The sequence below is a fragment of the Microcaecilia unicolor genome, chromosome 7 (assembly GCF_901765095.1).
Source record: "Microcaecilia unicolor chromosome 7, aMicUni1.1, whole genome shotgun sequence".
Taxonomy (NCBI): domain Eukaryota; kingdom Metazoa; phylum Chordata; class Amphibia; order Gymnophiona; family Siphonopidae; genus Microcaecilia; species Microcaecilia unicolor.
In genome coordinates, this window is record NC_044037.1 from 46,957,222 (window position 1) to 46,979,846 (window position 22,625).

Consider the following 22,625-nt stretch of genomic DNA (forward strand, 5'->3'; position numbering starts at 1 on the left):
ATAAAATATTCATATATATAGAAGGAGATTCTATATATATATGATGCCTAAGAAATCAGCACTGAATTCAGTTCCGATTAAGCGTATTCTACAATCAGTGCCTAGATTTAGGCACCAATTATAGACTATGCTTAGTTCATATTTCAGTGCCTAAACCTACGTGCATCCATTTACACCAATGAAAACTTGGTGCAAATCCCTGTGCGTAGATTTAGGCTCACTAAGCCATATTCTATAACTAGACGCCTAAATTTTGGAAGTCCATGAAACGCCCATTTCCCTGCCCATATAACCATGGTCCTTTTTGGCTGCATGCGTTAGAAGTTCAGCACACATTGTTACAGAATACACTTAGCCAGTTGTGCACCTAAATTCTAATCATTGCCGATTAATGCTCAATATTGCTTGTGAAGTGCTGTTATCAGTGCTCATTAGCTTGTTAAGTTATGCGTCAATTTTAGTGCTGATCTCTAGGCGCACTGTATAGAATCCAGGGGATAGTGTGTGTTTGTATGTGCAAGAAGAATTTCAGCCTTGCTGACTTGTCAAGACAACTAGTTTGAAAGGTGCCTTTACAGTCATTGTTAGTTTTCTTGTAAAAACTTTCCAAGTGATGTGTTCAATTAGTAAAGTGCCTCTCGTGCTCCTAGAAAAACTGCACTTTGATTGATTGATTGATTGGGAAGCATAGAATGATTTAAAGTAGTTTGATGAAGCTGCCAACCTTGGTGAATATTGAGGAGCAAGGGCTGTTCAGAATTCATTGGTGCTGTTTGTTATATTGCAGTTCTGGAAGTTCACCTTTCTCTTCACTGGAATTAAACAAATAGTTTCCCATTTCTTTTAAAAGATGGACTGCTGCTGCTGTTGGGTTTTTTTGTTTTGTTTTGGGGTTTTTTTAATTACTGGCCGTAACCTAAGACCACAAAGTGAAGAGAATGGCAGCCATGATAAAATGAATTCTTTAATGATTCCCCTTCTACCTTAGCTTCTTACTGAGTGGTGCCCTGTAACCTTTGGATTTTCAGTTTAGCTGCTTTTCTTTCTACAAAGAGCTTTAGGTTTGGTTATAGGGAATTGGATTATGACCTGCAGTACACTCGGATGAAAGCAAGTCAGTTTGTAGCGGATCTGTTAGCCGTGGCTGGCCTTTGTCACTACAGCTGTATTTAATTTATTCCATTCTGTTGCTTTTGTAAAATTTCTAATTCACTTAATTATAATTAAACACCCCAGGCAAAGAACAGAGAGTAAGTTTAAAATGGTCAGTATTCTCAATGGAGAAGGGTAGGTAGTGGGGTTCCCCAGGGGTCTGTGCTGGGACTGCTGCTTTTTAATATATTTATAAGTGACCTAGAGATGGGAGTAACTAGTGAGGTAATTACATTTGCTGAAAACAGAAAGTTATTCAAAGTTGTTAAATCACAAGAGGATTGTGAAAAAGTACAAGAGCACCTTACGAGACTGGGAGTCTAAATGGCAGATGACGTTTAATGTGAGCAAGTGCAAAGTGATGCATGTGGGAAAGAGGAACCTGAATTATAGCTACATAATGCGAGGTTCCACATTAGGAGTCACTGACCAGGAAAGGGATTTAGGAATCATCTTTGTTGATACGTTGAAACCCTCTGTTTAGTGTGTGGCAGCGGCTAAGAAGGCACTCTACGCAGAGCACTTCTCATGCTTAATTTAGGCATAAACAGTTCCACCCGCCAGAAGCTGGTGTAAATGCTGGTACCCAACTGATGGCTGTTGGGCACACAAATGCAGGTATCCTATAACATCACACCTAAATTCTGGGAACGCTGCCTTCCCTGCCGCTCCTATGTTCACACCCCCACACGTGATGTAGAATAGGGTGTAGGGCATATCTGCATGTACAGATCTGGGATCCGCGCCCAAATTTGGTGCGTATTTTACAGTAGGCGTACACATGGGTGGTGTCTGGGTACAACTATCACACAATGAACTTATAGAATTCTATCAGTTACTCATCTAGGCAAAAACACACCAACTCTATGGCTGGCGTAAGTGCTTGGGCCTATATTATATGCACACAAGCAAAAAAGCCCATTTCGTGAAAAATGAAACGGGCCCTAGCAAGGCTATCATCTCATCGCAATTATGTTTTAAATCTTTCTTCCCTGCCTTCTCCTCTATCCATATCCAGCAATTCTCCTCTCTCCCTTGTCCTCACATCCATGTCCAGTGATTTCTCCTTTCTCCCCTACCCTCCCATCCATGTCCAGCGATTTCTCGTCTCCCCTGCCCCTCCCCTCTGACGTAACTTCCTCTTTCCGCGAGGGTGGGACACTGAGAGAGAATGAAAAGGAAGACCGTAGGCGAGCCGATTACGTAGTAGCTCATTTGCATACGGTTACGAACCTAGCCAGCCAGCCGTCCAGGGACGCAGATTGAGAAATTATTATGTAGATGATATCTAACCTGTTACACGAGTATTCTGTAAAGGAAATAGGTGCCTGCCTTCTCTTATAGAACAGTAGCCGAACATGTGCCCTCTAGGTGCCCCATTATTGAATTGCTCTGTACATGTGTCTTAAGGAAAATTTCCCACTGGGCATTTATAACTGCTTCAAGTCACATATAAATTATGGCCTGGGATTTGGAGGGTACTTGGTGTGAGGAGAGGGAATTGTGCTTAACCCTCAGTTATTCAAAACGACTTCATTATGTAATTCCCAATTAAATTGCTATTTGGTGCTGCAGATGTCCAGTTTATCGATGGCTCTTTAACCACATGCCATCCAGTTTCCTCCTCCATGTGTAAAAGAGACTTGCAAGTCATCCTCCAACAAGTACTTCAGAATTATTTGTAAAAAGTGTGAAATAATGCAACTTGGCTAGCTGTGGCTCCATACAACCTCCTGGTAAGAGACGCAGCTGGTGTTCCAGTAGCATTTCATCATAACTGGCCAAAGATTCCTCTCATTGTGGAAGGAAATTATTAAATAAAAAACTCTTATTTGTACTGTAAGGTTTCTCATGTGTGCACCAGGACATGTTTCTGATTGCCACTGGGGCTCTGTGACTTCCAACAGAGTACAGTCTTGACATTGTTTCATGTCTGTCTGCTGATGGGGAAGAGGGAGGCATAGGAGCTGAACATTACAGAGGGATCAGCTGTGTCTGAACACAGTTTTTAAGCTCTAGGAAAGGTTTCAGCCACAAGTCAGTCTGATAGCACAAGCTACTGCAAGTACAGAAGAGATGAAGAACTATGTACAGTACAATCTCGATTATCCGACCTTCACTAATCTGACCGTCCAGCATTAACTGACAGTCCTTCTGGTAACGTCATTGCATTGCCGTTAAGACGTGTGCAGATCCTCTTCCTGTTTTCCGGCTTTACACGCTGCTGGTTAGTTTAATAAACAATACTGTATTCTAAATACAGATGCCCTGTGCCTGTTCTTTATGCATAAAGTATGTTTTGCATGCATTTTTAAGGGGTTACCATTGTTTTCCATATTATCCGACTTTTCACTTATCTGACAAAGGCTTGGTCCCAGATAATTGAGACTGTACCGTACATGCCAACATAGTAAATGACGGCAGAAAAAGACCTGCATGGTCTATCCAGTCTGCCCAACAAGACAAACTCATATGTGCTACTTTTTGTGTATACCCTACTTTGATTTGTACCTGTCCTCTTCAGGACACAGACCGTATAAGTCTGTCCAGCACTATCCCCGCCTCCCAACCACCAGCCCCGCCTCCCACCACTGGCTCTGGCACAGACCGTATAAGTCTGTCCAGCACTATCCTCGCCTCCCACCACCGGCTAGCTCTGCCACCCAATCTCGGCTAAGCTCCTTAGGATCCATTCCTTCTGAATAGGATTCCTTTATGTTTATCCCACGCATGTTTGAATTCTGTTACCGTTTTCATTTCCACCACCTCCCGCGGGAGGGCATTCCAAGCATCCACTACTCTCTCCGTGAAAAAATACTTCCTGACATTTTTCTTGAGTCTGCCCCCCTTCAATCTCTTTTCATGTCCTCTCGTTCTACTGCCTTCGCACCTCCGGAAAAGGTTCGTTTGCGGATTAATACTTTTCAAATATTTGAACGTCTGTATCATATCACCCCTGTTTCTCCTTTCTTCCAGAGTATACATGTTCAGGTCATCAAGTCTCTCCTCATACATCTTGTAACGCAAATCCCTTACCATTCTCGTAGCTTTTCTTTGCACCGCTTCAATTCTTTTTACATCCTTCGCAAGGTACGGCCTCCAAAACTGAACACAGTACTCTAGGTGGGGCCTCACCAACGACTTATACAGGGGCATCAACACCTCCTTTCTTCTGCTGGTCAAACCATAATGGTTGTGGTGGCCACTGTTAAATAATCGGCCATATTATGGTTTTGTTGGATAAAGCAGTAGGAGCAGATATAAACGTTGTATAGAACTGAGCTTCGGCGACAGACTTCTGATAGCTAATGTCAGTCTCGGCTATATATATTACGCCATAGTTTGTACTGTTATGCACTTGTTATGACTATCTATTGATTGCATTGCTTGTAAGATCCTGTACTTCAATAAACGTATTTATAAAAAAAAAATAAAAAAAGCAGGTCTAACGGGGCAATAGAAATGTTAATAAAAGGCAATTGGAAGCAGGGCTGTGGAGTTGGTACAGCAAACCTTCAACTCAGTCTCCTCTATTTTTCTACTGTCCAACTATAACTCCAACTCCTACTGATATTAGGCTTTAAATCTTTTGTTCTGGATCTAAAGTACCGGTAAATATAACTTTAGATCCAGTACAAAGATATGTATATAAAGATATAGATAAAGTATTAAATGATAAATTTACCATATATTATAATGTTGTAAGTTTTTATTTTAAAGCTGGAGTCTGTACATTTTTACTGACTCTGACTCCACCCAAAATTGGTTCCAACAGCCCTGATTGGAAAAGGACTTTCCCAGATAGACTTTTTTAAATTAGTATTGGCCATTTTCCTTAGTTTGACTACAGTTTATTTACTTTGTGTATGATCAAAGTTACCATAGGCTTTAGCACCTCCAGCATTTTTTCGCACAGTCCAGTGAGTCGGGTGCTGAGAGCTCCAGACATAGCCAACCATAGGCTCCCATTGCAACCTAATTGTCTGGCTATGATCACTCCAAAGTCCCGCTCAGAATAACTTCATTTCCCGTATACTCTGAGGATAATTCTATAGTTCACCTATTTCAGAGGGGCCCTTTTACTAAGCTGTGTAGGTGCATGTGCGCGGCCTGTGCGCATCAGTTTTGAACTACTGCCCGGCTACTGCCTAGCTAAGTTATAGGGGCAAAAGATAGACCTGCTATTTGTTTGGGTATATTTGACCTCTAAACTTAACTGGTCAGCCAGTGAATATTGGTGCTATCTGGCTGTGTTGCACCATAAAGCTGGTGACTGGGCTAGCCGCTAAGCCAGTAGTAGCCAGCCAAGATAGCTCCCTATTTCGCACTGAATATTAGCACTTATCCAGCTTAAGGCTATATAACTAGATAGGAGCTGTTCCTGGCCAGTTAAATAGTTAAATATCAGTCAGTAAGGGCTGGATTCTATATATGGAACTTAGACACAGTGTATAGCAGGGGCGTAACCAGACAGCAGATTTTGGGTAGGCCTAGGCAAGAAGTGGGTGGGCACCAAATGTTCTCTCCCCTACCCCCACACCAAAAAAATATCTCAGCTGGTAGGAAAATGCTTCTCTCCAGTCTCCACCTTGGTAGTCTGCAGCAGGCTTGTGCTGAAAACTGAACATGCGAAGGTGCCAGTATTGTGGAGAGCAGCTTTTTCATTACCATGTGCTACTGTTGGATGGGCCTGAGCCCTAAGTGGGTGGGCCCCGGCCCACCCAGGCTCCCCTGTGGCTACGCCACTGGTGTATAGAATACGATTATACCCAGTAATCCCGCCTAACTTTAGGCATGGCCATTTGCACCAGCTGAAACGTGGTGCAAATGTCTACATTAGGCTCATACTCCCGTTATTCTATAACAGTGCGTATTAATTTTAGGAACGCCCCCATTATGCCCATGATCCTCCTGTTTCTGCTCCCTTTTTCAAAAACACGTACATTTTAGGCGTGGATCCCTCCCGTGCCTAAATTTACATGCAGAAATGCTAATTAAATCTAATTAGTGCCAATAATCGCTTATTAATCCAATTGGCACTAATTAGCTAATTTTTCAATTAAATTCTGCATGCAATTTGGTGACTTCAGAGTTTGGGAGTAGATGTAAAGTTGGGTGCCCAGTTTTATAGGATTCAGGGGAGTTTGTCTATTCGGCATTTAGTAACCATGGGTCCTTTTTTACTAAAGCATGGTAAGTTTTTGCACTTATTGAAGTCTATGTGCAAACACTAATGTGTGGTAGTTGCAAAGGCTGTGCAGCAATTGTTGACGGCTTGTCCGGCGTTCCCTTGCCGTTACTGCACAGACAGCTTCACTACGGCATGTTAATGTCAAACACGACTACTGCAGAAGGGGGCGTAGCCAGACAGCAGATTTTGGGTGGGCCTAGGCAAGAAGTGGGTGGGCACCAAACGTTCTCTCCCCCACCCCCACATCAAAAAAATATCTCAGCTGGTGGGAAAATGCTTCTCTCCAGTCTCCGCCTTGGTAGTCTGCAGCAGGCATGCGCAGAAAACTGAGCATGCGAAGGTGCCAGTATTGTGGAGAGCAGCATTTTCATTACCATGTGCTACTGTTGGATGGGCCTAAGCCCTAAGTCAGTGGCGTACCAAGGTGTGGGCGGTCCGTCCCGGGTGCACGCCGCTGGGGGGGTGCCGCGGCGCGCGCCTGTCGGCTCCGAGTTTGCTAACTTCGCTCATTCGCTGCAGCTCCCTCTGACCCGGAACAGGTTACTTCCTGTTCCGGGGCAGAGGGAGCTGCAGCGAACCAGCGAAGTTAGCGAACTCGGAGCCGACAGGCGCGCGCCGCGGCACTCCCCACCCCCCCCACCCCCAAGCGGCGTGCACCCGGGGGGGAAGTGTCATTTCGCGGGGGGGGGGAAGGTGTCATTTTGCAGGGGGGGGGGCGCATCGGCGATCCGCCCCGGTGTCATCCAGGCTAGGAACGCCACTGCCCTAAGTGGGTAGGCCCCAGCCCACCCAGGCCCACCTGTGGCTACACCACTGCTGCAGATATACCTAGCACTGCCTCTTGAGGTGCATTAAGTGCATCTCTAACTGCAGATTACAAGTGTGTGTTAATTACCATGTGCTATCTGCAGTGTGCAGTCCACAGACAATCTCCATCCATGCCCTGCCCAGACACCACCAAATCCCACACTAATTGCTGTTATTAGCGTGCAGTACCATTAGCACTCAATAAAACCAGCACCATTTCACTTTAGTAAAAGAGCCCCATAAGCAGAGGCCTGGAATATACCTATCAATTTAAATGCTGATATTTAAGTTAAGCTGCTTGCTACTGCCCCTGTCTTTTGAGCACCTAATCTGTGTGTATATCCCTGGGCTATTTTAGAAGAGTCTGCTGGGGTGTAAAAGTGTTCTATACACTTGAGTCACTTATAAAATTCCCCCTGTAGTGACCTTGTTCACAACTAGCGTATTGAGTTTTCTTTAAAAAGCAATTTACGATGAATGGCAAGGGAAGCTATGCATCTTTTCTTGCCAGTCTACTACTATTTTGAGCTTGCTAAGTGATGGACTACAGTGGAGCTGAATCCTGCTGTAAAACAGTGACATCTAGTGGCTTTCCTGTGAAGTTTTATTTATTTGTTCATGCACCAGCGTACTCTAATTACAGAATCTTCAAAGGAACTCGCAGTGACATACAGAGAAATTAATCATAAAATTGGATTGTTAGAATTATTAATAGGAAAGCTAGGTTTAAAGGATGTGTGAACTAACCAGCACAAAAACCAACACAGTAGAGGAGGAGTGATACGTGAGGGGAATCGTTTGGCTAATTTGGAAGATTCCGACTCTTTGAGGGGCACTGGCAGACCTGAGGTCCCTCAGATACTCTGAAAGCATGTAACACTTAGGAATTGTAATCTCATGGCACAGGTATCTTTCTTTCATTATAATCCAGGGTGCAGTCCGCGAGATCAGTTTCCCATGCAGTTCCAGAAACCAGCAATTAAATGCAAATACAAACCCAAAACCTGAAGATGTCACTGTCAAAAGTACATTAAACATAAACAATCTTCCATCCCAATAAACTGCCCCCCTCCCCCAACCAGGACAGATGACAGAATCAATCTGAACTAAGACAGGGCCCTCGTAACTCATATAATAATTATAACCTTATAGAAGAAGCTAAATTTATAAACATATGAGTGAAGAAAGTTAATATGAAAAAAATTTAAAAAGCACAAAGGTTGGTCAGTGTTGTTTTAAAAGCACAGATTATGGGCAGTGCCACGTAGAGTTAATGTCTTGATTAGATTAACCTCAGTAGTAAAAGAAAAAAAAACCCTCAAACTGGAGAGATAAGTCCGAATCTAAATATTTAAAAACCAATCCAAAGCCAAATCAGGAAGAGATTACTTTTTATTTTATTACTGATGGGGGGGGGGTGGTATTCAGTAAATCAAGTTGCATACCGAGACCTGAGAGCGATATTTTAAGAACCGACTGTAAAACAACGAATCCTCATAACAGCTCATTTACATGATATATCCGCTCTTAAAGGATGAAAAATAGTGATTATTCAGTGGAATATATATATTTCTTTCTTTCATTCATAAATTGGCCAATTTAGTAACTTTTGCAATTTAAAATATTGATTCCAAAGCTGAATAAATAACAGCACTTTTTTCTCTAAATTCCTGACATCGGAAGTCATCCTACAGAGGACCCAGTTTCAGAGATTCCTTCTTCAGGGACAACTAGCTTCTATATATGGCGCCTGAAAAATGAGTGCTGAAAATAGTTCCACCTAGGTGTATTCTGTAAACTGCTCCTAGGTTTAGGTTCAGTTTATAGAATATGCCTATCCGGTTAATAGAATACGCCTAAGGGCAGTGGTGTGCTGGAGCAGGTTCTCACAGGCTCGCAAGAGCCGGTTGTTAAGTTTTTAAGAATTTTGGGAGCCGGTTGTTAAAGTAGGGCCCTCCATGGCTACTTTAACAACTGGCTCCCAAAATGTGGGCTTAGGCCCCCTGCTGAATTCTCTTTTACTTTGCTGGTGGGGATGCTGAGCCCTGACAGCCAAGTAAATAGACTGCTGCTGCTCCCAGCTCCTTGTTTCCAGCTCTGAGCAGCAGGCTGGGACTTCTCGAGCATGTGAGAGAAGTTCCAGCATGCTGCTCAGAGCAAGATGTTGGGAGTGGTGGCAGTCCATTTATTGGCTGCCAGCAAAGGTATGCCTAGCGTGCCCGCACGAAGGGAGGGAGGAGAGAGAGGCAAGTGTTGCTCCCTTCCCCCCCCCCCCCCCCCCCGGCCCTTCCAACTGCAGAGCTGGCTATGTCCGGAGAAAGAGCCTGTTGTTAAAAATTTACCAGCACACCCCTGCCTAAGGGGCATGCCTGCATCTAATTCTAGGGACGTCTATTTACGCCAAGGGAATGGGACTTGATATACCAAACCGCGGTAGCATTTTTAGCTTGTGGTAAAAATCAGCTGACATTTACCACCAGCTGATTTCTACCGTAAGCTAAAAACACTGCTGCGGCTTAGTAAAGACCCCCTAAATCCTTGAGGTGTAACAGTTTGGAGCTCAAGTGTAATATGGGGATTTATGACAAAATGATAAATGATAAGCCTGTTGACTACCTGTTATTATTGTAACCGCATATGCTTACATAAATAAGGTATTAAAAACAGTTTGGAGCTCAAGTATCCAATACGGTTCTCTTAGAAATGGGAATCTGTTCTATAACAAACCAAAGCATTGAGTAAATTCTTTCAAAAAGTCAGTAAACAAATTCAAGTAAATTTTCATCCAACGAATGTTTTTTTTTTTTTGTATATAGTGGGCACTCTCAGGGAGATTGTTTATCGTCTCAACAGAAGAACTCCTTGTAAATAGCAGCCTTCTAATGAATGCTGAAAAGTTTGGAGAGTATCAGAGTGATCAAGAAAAAGGGGATATCTGTAGGTAGGCGTAACGGAGGAGATTCTATATATGGCACCTAAAAAATTGATGCTGAAATCGGTGCCGACTAAGCGCAGTTTATAATCGACACCTAGGTTTAGGCACCGATTATAGAATATGCTTAGATGGTATTTCAGCGCCGATATCGGCGCGCATCCATTTATGCTGGTGAAAACCTAGTGTAAATCTCAGCATGTAGATTTAGGTGCACTGGGCCATATTCTATACACAGGCACCTAAGTTTCAGAACGATTATGAAACGCCCAAATCCACGCCCATTTTTTGCCTCCGCTTTAGAAGTTTTGGTGCACATCATTACAGAATACGTTTAGCAAGTTGTGCACCTAAATTCTAATCAGTGCCAATTAGTTCTCATTATTGCTTAAGTGTGGTTATCAGCGCTCATTAGCTTGTTAAGCCAATTAAGTTACACATGATTTTGGCGCCTAAATCTAAGTGCACTATATAGGATCCAGGGGAATAAGTGAACGTTTCCAGTAAAGTTTGAAGCCGATACTGGCAGTTTAGCAGCGAGAAAGAGGGAACACCTTTTTAATTGAACCAAGAACACCTTTTATGAGAAGATTCATAAACCCAGATATTTCACCTGCTGCTGCACTGGAATCTTAAGGGTGCACAGGAAGGGTATTCTTCGGACATATAATCAATAGCGCAAGGAGACGAAGATAAATACAGATAATGTGTGGCACTATCTAGTTACCTTTGGACATCAAATCCACTTTAAACATCGCTGTGAATTTGAATGGAAACCAGTATCATAGCCAGTGTCCTGCCTTCCCTTATTGTGTGTTCAAGTAATCTTGGCTCATCAAAGTCACCGTGTGAAAAAGAGAGTTGGATTGTATGTGTTTGGCAGCTGCATGATTTACAGCTCACATCTGCTCTGTTTACTTGTAAAAAAATCATTTGTTATAAGCTGTTAATGGAACTCAAAGAGCAGATTGTTTTCTTTCCGTTGCTAATGGCTTCAAAAATATAAGAGTTATTGTCCAATTATGTCAACTAATTGTCTAATGGTGTCAACTAAGACTCCCATGATGGGCCCAGGTCTACCAGAGAAGAACCTGAAATTCCTTTTGAACATTAGTTTATGGTTACAAAAGAATATAGCTTCTATTAAAAAAATGTATTTTCCCTCCATGGTGCTTAGTGCTACTACAAAATGCCATTTCTACGTTGCTTCCTTTCGACTCAGCTATACTATACTTCTCCTTTACTTGCTGTATACTCATTGCAGAAAGAGCATATAGGTGTCCCTAGCATTAGCACATGCTAAAAACGCTAGCACACCTTAGTAAACATGGCCCTTGGGGTTTAACACTTCAGTCACATACCTATTTGGCAAATTTACTCATCTGACAAACTATCATATTGTCGTGAATATAACCAGCGGGTTGTATAAGTTTTTATTTCCTGTGACAACGCAGTGTGGGGTAAACAAGGCTGCGGGTTATACGAGTCATTACATTTAAAGGTCACTGCGGAGGAGGCATTCTTTATATAGAAAAACACAACTCCCGAAATGATTGAAAACAAAAAAAAAAAAGAATGCTTTTATTACAAGAAGTATTTACTAAAGTCCCCATAGGTACTTTTGGTAATATTCCTTATAAGGAGACATTGAACAGATCTATAGCAAAAATAAAACTTCCAAATGGTCAGCATAAAACAGTTCTTATTAAAAGACAGAAGTTTAAGGCTTCCACGGGGTCTCCAACATTATCTTGTTGATCACTACAAGGAAATTTCTTTCAGTTTTTCCTCAGCTTTGCACCACTCATGAGTATGACTTTCTTTTTGGCATTATAAATGGACAGCCGGTAAATTTACAGTAAACCTTTTCTTCCTGTTGGCTGGCCTTGCTTTTCCTCCAGGCCAGCATTTTTGGCATGCTCATTCCGACCCAACGTACTGAGCATGCACGGGGAATACAGGGGTGTGGGCTATGCAAAACATTTTTTACTTGGTCCTTGTTTTCTGTGGGTTATACCCGCGTGCGGGTTATCTACGTGAAAATACAGTACTAAATAGGGACTTACTACTTAAACGTAGCATGCAGTTAATCAGGTTGATAATAATAGTGCTCAGAATTTATCATGACAGTCCAGCAGTTTTCGCATCCTGTTCAAACTTCTTCTACTAACCTATAAATGTACTCACACTGCTGCTCCCCAGTATCTCTCCACACTCGTCCTTCCCTACACCCCTTCCCGTGCACTCCGCTCCATGGATAAATCCTTCTTATCTGTTCCCTTCTCCACTACTGCCAACTCCAGACTTCGCGCCTTCTGTCTCGCTGCACCCTACGCCTGGAATAAAGTTCCTGAGCCCCTACGTCTTGCCCCATCCTTGGCCACCTTTAAATCTAGACTGAAAGCCCACCTCTTTAACATTGCTTTTGACTCGTAACCACTCGCCTCCACCTACCCTCCTCTCTTCCTTCCCGTTCACATTAATTGATTTGATTTGCTTACTTTATTTATTTTTTGTCTATTAGATTGCAAGCTCTTTGAGCAGGGACTGTCTTTCTTCTATGTTTGTGCAGCGCTGCGTACGCCTTGTAGCGCTATAGAAATGCTAAATAGTAGTAGTAGTAGTTATCATCGCACCAATCCACAAAAATATAAGCTTAAAAACAATAACAAAAGAATATATTAGAAACTTATCTGATCGGGCTTTAGGGTGAAGTTAGCTGTAAAGATGTTGCATCAGTCCTCAAGCTCGGCACTCCTTGTATATGTATCTAAAACTCAAGTCATGCATAGCTCAAAAACTTCAATATATCCAAATTATCAATTTCCTTGGACACGTAAAACCAGTTCATAAACTGTCTCCTGTCTTGCTTGACATAGTCCTGTGTTTCTCTCAAAACATCTTCAGGAGTTGAGACCCAACTCTTAACTCACAATCCATACACAGCAATATGTGGAAGGAGGTCCACACAAAGCCTGCGCTTTCTGTGGGAACTAAGGGGCAGCGCACCCAAGTTGCATGCCAGGATTCAGTTGGGCACCGGAAGGCGTGCTAAACGCTATTCCAGTGGTTCCCAAACCTGGCCCTGGGGGCACCCCAGCCACTCAGGTTTTCAGGATATCCATAATGAATATGCATGAGAGAGATTTGCATGCAGTGGAGGTAGTACATGCAAATCTCTCATGATTATTCATTGTGGATATCTTGAAAACTGCCTCCAGGTCCAGGTTTGGGAACCACTGAGCTACTCTAGAAAGAGCCTGGAGCACCCTTTTTAAAATAGTGCTGAGCATGCATTTTTCCCAGCGCCTAGTTTTCGTTTCCATTTACTGAATTCGGCCCTATGTGCTATTCTGTACGGTAATGTATAAACGCTGTGGTGCGTAAAGTGCAGGTGGCATACACGGGCAGACCATCAGCCCCTGTCCGGATAAATGCCCTAGGCAGCCCTATCCATTGATTTTCAGCAGTATTTTATCAAATAGAGGTCTAAGGTTCACTAGTGTTTTTAGTGCATGCTAAAAATTAGCACGCGCTAAATGCTAGAGACACCCATAGGAATATATGGGTGTCTCTAGCATTTAGCACACGCTAAAAATGCTATAACGCCTCTGTAAAAGACCCCCATACTGTTGCTAAAAACTTTACAGGGTGGAGCAAGGGTGGAATGTGGGTATTTACACTCAGCTATCCAGAGAGCAACGATATTCAGTCCAGGAGAACAAAAGGACTGTTATCAAGATAGCAGTTGAAATATTGCCACTCTGTCTGGATGGCTTCAACACTGACCACTCAGCAGCTACTGCCGCGTTTAAATATGGACCCAACAGAGGTCAAATCCAGCCACCGCATATCCTGTTAAAGGTAACAAGATAAGCAGATAACCCGTCTTTAACCAGATATTCAAAGAGATTACTGGTTTAAGTCTGTTGTTTTGAAAATGCCCTGTTAAAGTTAACCAGATAGCTTTGGTGCCGGTGTATTTTCAACCTAACAGTTACATTTAACTGGATAATGCTTAGTATAGGGCTTTCCAGCTGAATTTTAACAGTGCCCCCACTTCTCCTATATTTATCAATTACATTTTATCAGGAAAAAGGCTGTTCTTTAAAATTTAACCAGTGAAATCCTGGGAAATTAAAATCAATTTATCCAGTGAACTAAGGGGCCCTTTTACTAAGCCACGCTAGTGATTCCTGGCAAGGAAAATGCGACAAAGCTCATAGGAATTGAATGGGCTTTGTTGCGTTTGCCACACAGGAATTACCAGCGCGGGAGTTAACTAGTTAAATCATCTGACTATCAATCCTATCAAACATATAAATTGCGAGTGACTGTACTCACCCGCAAATGCGCAGTAGAGACTTTCCCTCTCTGTCCCGCCCCAGCGTCAGTACATGATGACGGGGGCGGGACAGAGAGGGAAACTGCGCGAAGAGGAGGGAGAGAGGGAACCGCCGGTCGCCACCGCTCCCCCCCCCAACCGGAGTCACCACCGCTGCCCCCCCTCCACCCGGCCTGGGCCCTCTCTTCGCAATTCAACTTACAGCGCCGAAAACGCAGCAGGCAGATCAGCTGAGCTGCCGTCGACCTTCCTTCCCTGCCTCTGTCCCTCCCTCGCCGACGTTGCGTCACAAGAGGGCGGGACACAGGCAGAGAAGGAAGGCCGACGGCAGCTCAGCTGATCTGCCTGCTGCGGTTTCGGCGCTGTAAGTTGAATCGCGAAGAGAGGGCCCGGGCGGGCCGGCGACTCCGGGGGGCGGGAACGGTAGCGGCGACCTTGGGGGGGAGGGGCGGCGGCGACCTGGTGTGGAGGGTAGCTGGAAATCTCGCCCGTTTTAACGGGCATAATGGCTAGTTGTATATAAATTAGGACTGTACTAAATATTCAGTTCAATTCGGCCCCGAATACATTATTCATATTCGGCCGTATAGTGATTTAAATTCGAATACAAAATAATTTGGGACTCTACTGTGCTAAATCTAGTGGAATCAACACTTGATTTATGTTGCTTTTTTATTTGTTATGTTATTATTATTATTTGTTACATTTGTATCCCACATTTTCCCACCTATTTGCTGGCTCAATGTGGCCTACATAATACCGTTAAAGCTCAATGGCCATTATTCATATTTGGTATTCGTAGTCAAACAAATAATATTTTTCTTTATTCGTATTTGGCCAAATAGTAAAACGTGCTATTCGGTACAGCTAATTATAAATCTCTCTTTAAATGATATTATTGTATGGTATTTTCTTTATGTAGTTTAGTGGGATAAGGGGTTATTCTCTGAATAGATGTGTGTAATGTGTGGTCTGGATTTCAGAGGCTCCTGGGAAGCTCAGTTTAAGAAACAAAAGAAGAAAGATGTCATTTAGTTTAAAAGCAGAGCTGGCTGAACCTCTTAGAGTCTGGTTTAGCATTGGCAGATTTTTCCATTGCATGGTGCTAAGTTCAAAGGCTTATAAAGATAGACTTAATCAATAGATATAGAAATAATGGTTAATAAATGAAAGCAAAACAAAAAATATATATATAATGTGATACCTTTTTATTGAACTAGCTTTTGAGAATTAAAGCCCTTTGAAGTGCACCATAATGACAACTTCACTGCTTTACCAGTAGATGTCACTGTAGCTCTATTGTTGTACATGGTAAAAGGTTCGTTTTAATTAGAATTGAGACCAAAGAGCAAATCAACTTAGTTTTTTTCATCGATATGGTGGGTGCGGCAGCGTCTTTGTCCAGTGAAATACATTAGCGTGACAGTAGAATTCAAGGCCAGATCCTGCAAAGCATCATGAATTAAATTAAAATGTTAATAACCATCAGGCCTGTTTCTGAAAAGGCAGTAAGGATAATACCTTCACTTTACGATTCCCACACTCAGAATGGCTACTGCCAATAGCCGTGTTAAAATCCCTAGTTACAGCACTGTGGAGTGCTTTTAAAAAGCCGTGCGTTTTTATTGTGCGCTAAAAATAAGCATTCGCTAAACGCTACAGATGCTCAGGAGCAGGAGTAAATGTTCATGCACAAAATATGCATGTATGCACATATTTTATAGACAAACCCAGGAATTCTGTCTATCGTGCCTTAATTTCCATGAGGAAATCAAAGTGTATTCTATAACAATGCACATAATTGGTTAACTAGCCAATCAGCAATTATCAGCACTAATTGACATTAATTAAGATTTATGTACACAGCTTGCTAAGCATATTCTGTAACATGGTGATCTTAAATTCTAAGTCACATAGTTGAAAAGAGGCTGTGAGCGTGGCATGGGCGTTTCTAAAATCTATGCGCGTTATAGAACACACCCGCTCTTCGCCCAATGTAGGCGTCAGGATCTATGCTAAGTAAAACAAGGCATAAATGGCTGTGGCTAAGGGGCCCTTGTACTAAGCTGCATAGGCAGCTACATGCGCCCAAAACATGTCAATTCGGAGTTACCACCCAGCTACCACATGGCCCGTGCGGTAATTTCATTATTTTTACGCACGCCAGACATCGGGCAGTAACTCCAACTTGACATGCGTAGGCAGGGCCGCTGAGAGACTAGGCCGGGCCCGGGGCAAGGCTGCCCCGCCTCCACCCCCCGTCGCCGCCACTCCCTGTCACTCCCCCCGCCGCTGCAGTCCGCGGACTCACCTGCCTGCATCCACGGCTCCAGGTCTTCTTCATTCAAAGCGGCAGTTGCAGATCGCGTCTCTTCTGGCCTTCCCTCCTTGTGTCCCGCCCTCGTCTGATGTAACTTCCAGTTTCCACAAGGGCGGGACACAGGAAGGGAAGGCCAGAAGAGAGGCGATCTGCGACTGCCACTTTGAATGAAGGGGGCCCGGAGCCGTGGAGGCAGGCAGGTGAGACTGGGGACTGCAGCGCCAGCGGCCTGACCCCGGCACTGGGCCCCCCTTGGAGGCCGGGCCCGGGGAATTTTGCCCCCCCTGCCCCCCCTCTCTGTGGCTCTCTGCGTTGGTGATTACCGCATGGTTAATGCAAGAGACTTTACTGCTAAGTCAGTGGCTGGCAGTAAGGTCTCAGACCCCAAATGGACACACGCCAATTTTTATATTTTGCTGCACATCCATTTTCAGCAAAAATTGCCTCCACACAGGTCGTATAAAAGTATGCACTTTCTTGTCACCACTCGAAACATCTGGAGTAAATTTATGAAAGTCCTTTTACTTGCAAATGATCCTTTATAAAAATGACCCCATCTTGAATGAATATTAAATAAAATAGATGATAATATTGAACCCTGGGGAACCCTAAAGGACAGTTGTTCAATAAGAATATAGATACCTTCATCTGGTATTAAATGCCTCACATTTCAGACACATTGTGTCATTAAGTGACCTAAAATAAATTAATTAATTAATTAATTAATACCGGCTGTATATAGATGTTTTCTGAGCTCTTTATAAAGTTTTCTCCTTGTTTGTTACTCTGTGAATATCAGAGAGGAAAAGAATGAATGGAGGCACCTTAGTTAACGTCAGCAGATCAGGGGCGTAGCCAGACACCCAATTTTGGGTGGGCCTGAGCCCAAGATGGGTGGGCAGAAGAACCTCGCCCCGTCCCACAGGTGATTTGGTCTCTCCTCTCGCCTGCATGCCATATAGTCTCTCAAACATCCCCCCTCTCCCGTATACCTTTTAAATAGCAGATTTTCATCAGCAGCGAGCAGCAGCTAATACACACTGCTCATGTTGGCCCCACACCCATCCCTCTGATGCAGCTTCCTGTTTCTGCCTAGGCAGAAATACATCAGAGGGCCGGTGCGAGCAGTATGTATGTCACTGCTACTTACAAGTTATGCAGGAGGGAGGGACACTTGGGCGTTTTCAGCTGGTGGGGCTTGGGGATCCCTGCCAGCCACATCATAGGTATGCTGCTACTGGGTGGGCCTGAACCCAAAGTGGGTGGGCCTGGGCCCACCCAAGCCCACCCTTGGCTACGCCACTGCAGCAGATCAGCTTAGTTTGAAATTTAAACTAATTTTATTTTTATAAGCACATTAGATACTGGATTCTAGGCAGGTTGTTGTACCCTTTATTAAACATATCTAAGAATTTTCCAAATATGCTACATGTGAGACCACATTAGACCATCATCTTCTGATCAAAAGACAAAGGCCTGTGTGCTCTCAAAAACTGGGATTTTTTTTTTCTTGCTGGTTTGATACCTTTTCATTGGGACCTCATAAAATATTATGCAATTTCCAACAGAAGCGTTACATATGCTAGAGATGAGCAGCGGAACCACCTCAAAGTTTTGTTCTGCAGCCTTCTATTGCACATTTAGGGCTTTATCGTGCATGGTAAAAAATTCCCACACCCTGATAGTCAGCGCTATTTAACCGATCAGAACAGCTACTGACTGGTTATATAGCATTTAAGGCTATCCACCGATATTCAGTGAGGGATCTCTGGCTATCCCCCACTGAATAACCCCAATTAGCAGATAGCCGGTTATATCTTGCAATATAACTGACTATCCACCAATTTTTAGACCAGGTTTAGCAGCCATATTTGGCCGTGTCAAATAGTGAAATATATTTGGTTGATTTGAAGATAACCGGCTAAGTCTGAATATCAACTTAGCTGGTTATCTTCAAACCAGCCAAATATAAGCCGAATATTCAATGCCGGTTACCGGAAAATCTGGGCTTAGCGCTGACCGCGGCAGTTAACTGGTCTAATTCCCACTGTCTGAATATCGACCTCCCAATGTTTGTTTTTCTCTGCTCCAGCTAAATTTTTCAAAATGTCAATTGATCTTGCTTTCTCTCTTGGTCTCATACCTAGGTTTTCTTGAGTTTTTTTATTCTAGTAATTTTGCATTTTACTATGGTCAGACCCAGTTTTTAAAATCCTCCTTCTCTAAGTTCATATCCGCTCTTTGTGGCATTTTTGTACGTTCCACATATCTCTATAATGACCACGTGATATCCTGATAAGTCAGCAGAGCAGCACATCTGGTTTACTTTGATTTATGCTTGGTGAAGTTTATAGTGTTTCCTACAAAAAAAAACAGAATGTATTAAAGTTAAAACAACAAAAGAATCTTTCTCCCTTTTGTTAAAGGACCTCTCTATTTTTATACTAGAGCTTCTATAAATGTGATGGACTCGGTTACAGTTCTTAAATTCCGCTTTTACCAAATTTAGTTCAAAAAGAGTACTAGATCATACATCTAGGATTGGACATAAATATATTAATTATTAACAATGCCCAAAAGTGACATTAAGGAAGTGCCAGAAGGGAAAAAGCATATCAGTTTTCAGATTTTATGGAAATTTGTAAAAGGAGACATGAAAAATAGGTAAATAAGCTGAAATACCAGTATAACTTTTTTTTTAATTGGAAAAGTGGCCAAATGGGTGCAAACTATATTTCAATCCATAAAATACAAAATGATAGACTCAGGCAATCCCAGGATCTAATACCCTCGTGGACGTGAAGAACTAGGAATTACTAAACCAAACAAAATCTGGGGGTCTCTAGTGACCTTACGGTCTGACCAGTCAATGTGACAACTGTGTATTTAAGTACCTTCCATTTCTTTGATATCTTGCACTGAGTACACTGTGCAGTTCAGGAGGTCACATAAGTAAAAGTACAGTGACTGAGTCAAGTCAAAGGAGGGTCACTGCACTATAAACCAGACAGAAAGAGTCTGAAAGAGATCAGGAAATACTGAATAGGGAGATATGGAGCAAATCTTCCCATATATAGTCAAATCGATTAAAATCCCAGCAGCTCAAAGAGGAGAATAGGACAAAACACTTTTTCACTGAGGGAGTGATGGATTCCTCTAAGAGAAGGAGTGATGGATTCCTCTATTGGAAGAGACTTCCAGTAGAGATTATTGTACCCAAAGTAAACTTGCAGGGTATAGTGGCAGAGAGAGGGAGAAACCAGGAATTTGGACTTGTGATATTCCAGGAAGGAATCACACTTGGGTGGCCTTTATCTGTTGACATCTTTTGTGTTTCAAAATGCATAAGTCATAAAAATGCAATAATATTTGCAACAGTTGAATTACTGCCTAAACTAAGTGTACCGTTTTATTTTTATTCTGTAGGAACTTCTACTACATCACAATCCTACGTGACCCCGTGTCTCGCTATCTGAGCGAATGGAGACATGTTCAGAGAGGAGCAACGTGGAAGGCTTCACTGCACGTATGCGATGGGAGATCTCCAACTTCGGAAGAACTGCCCAGTTGTTACACAGGGGATGACTGGTCAGGGTGTTCCCTCAAGGAGTTTATGGATTGTCCGTACAATCTAGCCAATAACCGCCAGGTACGCATGCTTTCTGACCTCAGCCTGGTTGGATGTTACAATTTGACTGTCATGGCAGAGGATCAAAGGAACAAGGTTCTCCTGGACAGTGCAAAAGAGAACCTGAAACGCATGGCATTTTTCGGCCTAACGGAGTTTCAACGAAAGACTCAGTATCTCTTTGAAAAAACCTTTAACATGAACTTCATATCACCGTTCACTCAGTTCAACAGCACCCGGGCCTCTAGCGTGGAAATTGATGAACAGACTCAAAAACGGATCGAGGTTCTCAACTTTTTAGACATGGAGCTGTACGATTATGCAAAAGACCTCTTTTTGCAAAGGTATCAGTATATGAGACAAAAACAACATCAAGAAGCCCGTCGGAAACGTCAAGAGCAGCGTAAAATTTTAAGAGCCAAACAAGCTCATTTCAAAGAGCAGACTGATAATTCAACTACTGATTACATTGGCAGTGTAGAGAAATGGTGATCATGGGAGCTTGCAGCTTTTTAGAGTAGTAATACTGTAAATTTTGAAAACTAAGGACTGAAATGTATAGAGATGAAATAGTCCTGAATTTGCTTCTCAAATATTTGAAGCAAAAGAGGTTAAGACGTTGCCTTTGCAGTTGCCTTCCCATTAAATGTTCTGTTGTATGTGAGTGAAATTTAATCTTAACATGTAAATGGTTCTTTTTTTTTCTATTTGGTTTCTTGGACTATATATGAAAATTGTAAAAGCCAGAAAGAGGTTTTGTGCAACCTTGGTTGCTCACTGGACATGACCAGATCAGAAGTCGTAAAGTATGGGCCTATTCCATAAGGGTTTCCTCCCAAGTTTTCAACATGGTAAATGAAATCCTGAGGGAATACATTCCATGGTTAGTAGGCAAGAAGAGGGAGAAGCAGGGTTACTTTATTCATGGCTACTAAACAGCATTTAAATTATTTGTGTTACACTGTTCAGGCTCTTCCAGATGTCAGCTGATCTTCTAACAATGAATGTTAAAGTGTAACTGATTCTGGGGATCAAACTATAGAATGAGAATTGTTTCATTTTTTTTTCTGGGTTTTTTTTTTTTAATTAAGTTTGTGGCATATTTCTGAAACCCTATACCGCTCTGTTGAGTGCCAGGTTAAGAAGGAAATTAGAAATCCAGAAAACCAAAATGGGTACATATTGTGGAGAATTTTTCACAGTCATCTAACACGGGAACATGTTGCTGTTTTGAAGATACTACCTCGTTTAGGGATGTCCAGGAGAAAGGCAAGGAAGAGTGCCCTCAGTTTGCCTCAAATCAAGATGACCGCCATTGCTTGTGGCACAGCCATGGGTGGGCACAGGCCCACCCAACAGCAGCACACTGCTGCAGTAGCTAGCAGAGATCCCCAAGCCCCGCCAGCTGAGGATCTCCCTGAAGGCACCCAGAAACACCTATGCTTAGCTAGGCAGGCGGCGGCTGCTTCCTGAGCCAGTTTGGGTGGCAGAGCCAGTGGTGGGAGGCGGGGCTAGTGCTGGGCAGACTTCTATGGTCTGTGCCCTGAAAATGGTAGATACAAATCAAGGTCAGGTGTTACATATGAGTTTATCTTGTTGGGCAGACTGGATGGACCGTACAGGTCTTTTTCTGCCGTCACCTACTATGTTACTATGTAGGACACCAATACTCAGTTTTTGTGCATGCTCAGAAACTGAGTATGCATGGAGGTACCGGCGTTGGTAGCTAAAGAAGCAGCCACCGACTGCTGAGCTGTGCACAGATGTTTCTGGGGTCCTTTGAGGATATCTTCAGCTGACAGAGCTTGGGGATCCCCGCCAACTCAGGTACTTATAATTTCTTTTAAAAGATGAGTTTGGGGGAGGGAGCACCTCAAGAGGGGGTGGAGAGGACTAGTGTCCATCATTTCTTCCTTTGGTTCACCCAAAATCCGCTCTCTGGCTACGCTACTGCTTATTACTGTTCTAGAACGTTCATTGTTCATGTATAACTATCCCAGCAATATGAATTTTAAATGGTTCATTGTTTTTACCACATTTTGTAACTTTAAAACTTTTACATTAGTTGTAGATTTCAGATGCAAAATCTACAATCCTCCATTGTGAAACACTGCTCAAATAGCAATGCCCCCTGCTCATGGCAAAATTTAAGCTCCTGGAATGAAGCGAGAAATTTTCAATGGCCTGTTTTAAACAAGAAAGTCACAAATGGAGAGCCAATTCTTGAAAAACATGCATGCATAGGAGCCA

General features: G+C 42.9%; 1 protein-coding gene across 1 annotated transcript in view; it reads left to right on the forward strand.

The window, feature by feature from the left end:
* Nucleotides 1-21,925, forward strand: part of HS6ST2 (heparan sulfate 6-O-sulfotransferase 2) — a 510,145-nt gene extending 488,220 nt beyond the window's left edge. Inside the window, exon 2 of the mRNA XM_030209994.1 lies at nt 20,174-21,925. Coding sequence (XP_030065854.1) covers nt 20,174-20,867 — 694 coding nt within the window. The 3' untranslated portion in view covers nt 20,868-21,925. The remainder of the gene's footprint in view (nt 1-20,173) is intronic.
* The last annotated feature ends 700 nt before the right edge of the window (nt 21,926-22,625 follow it).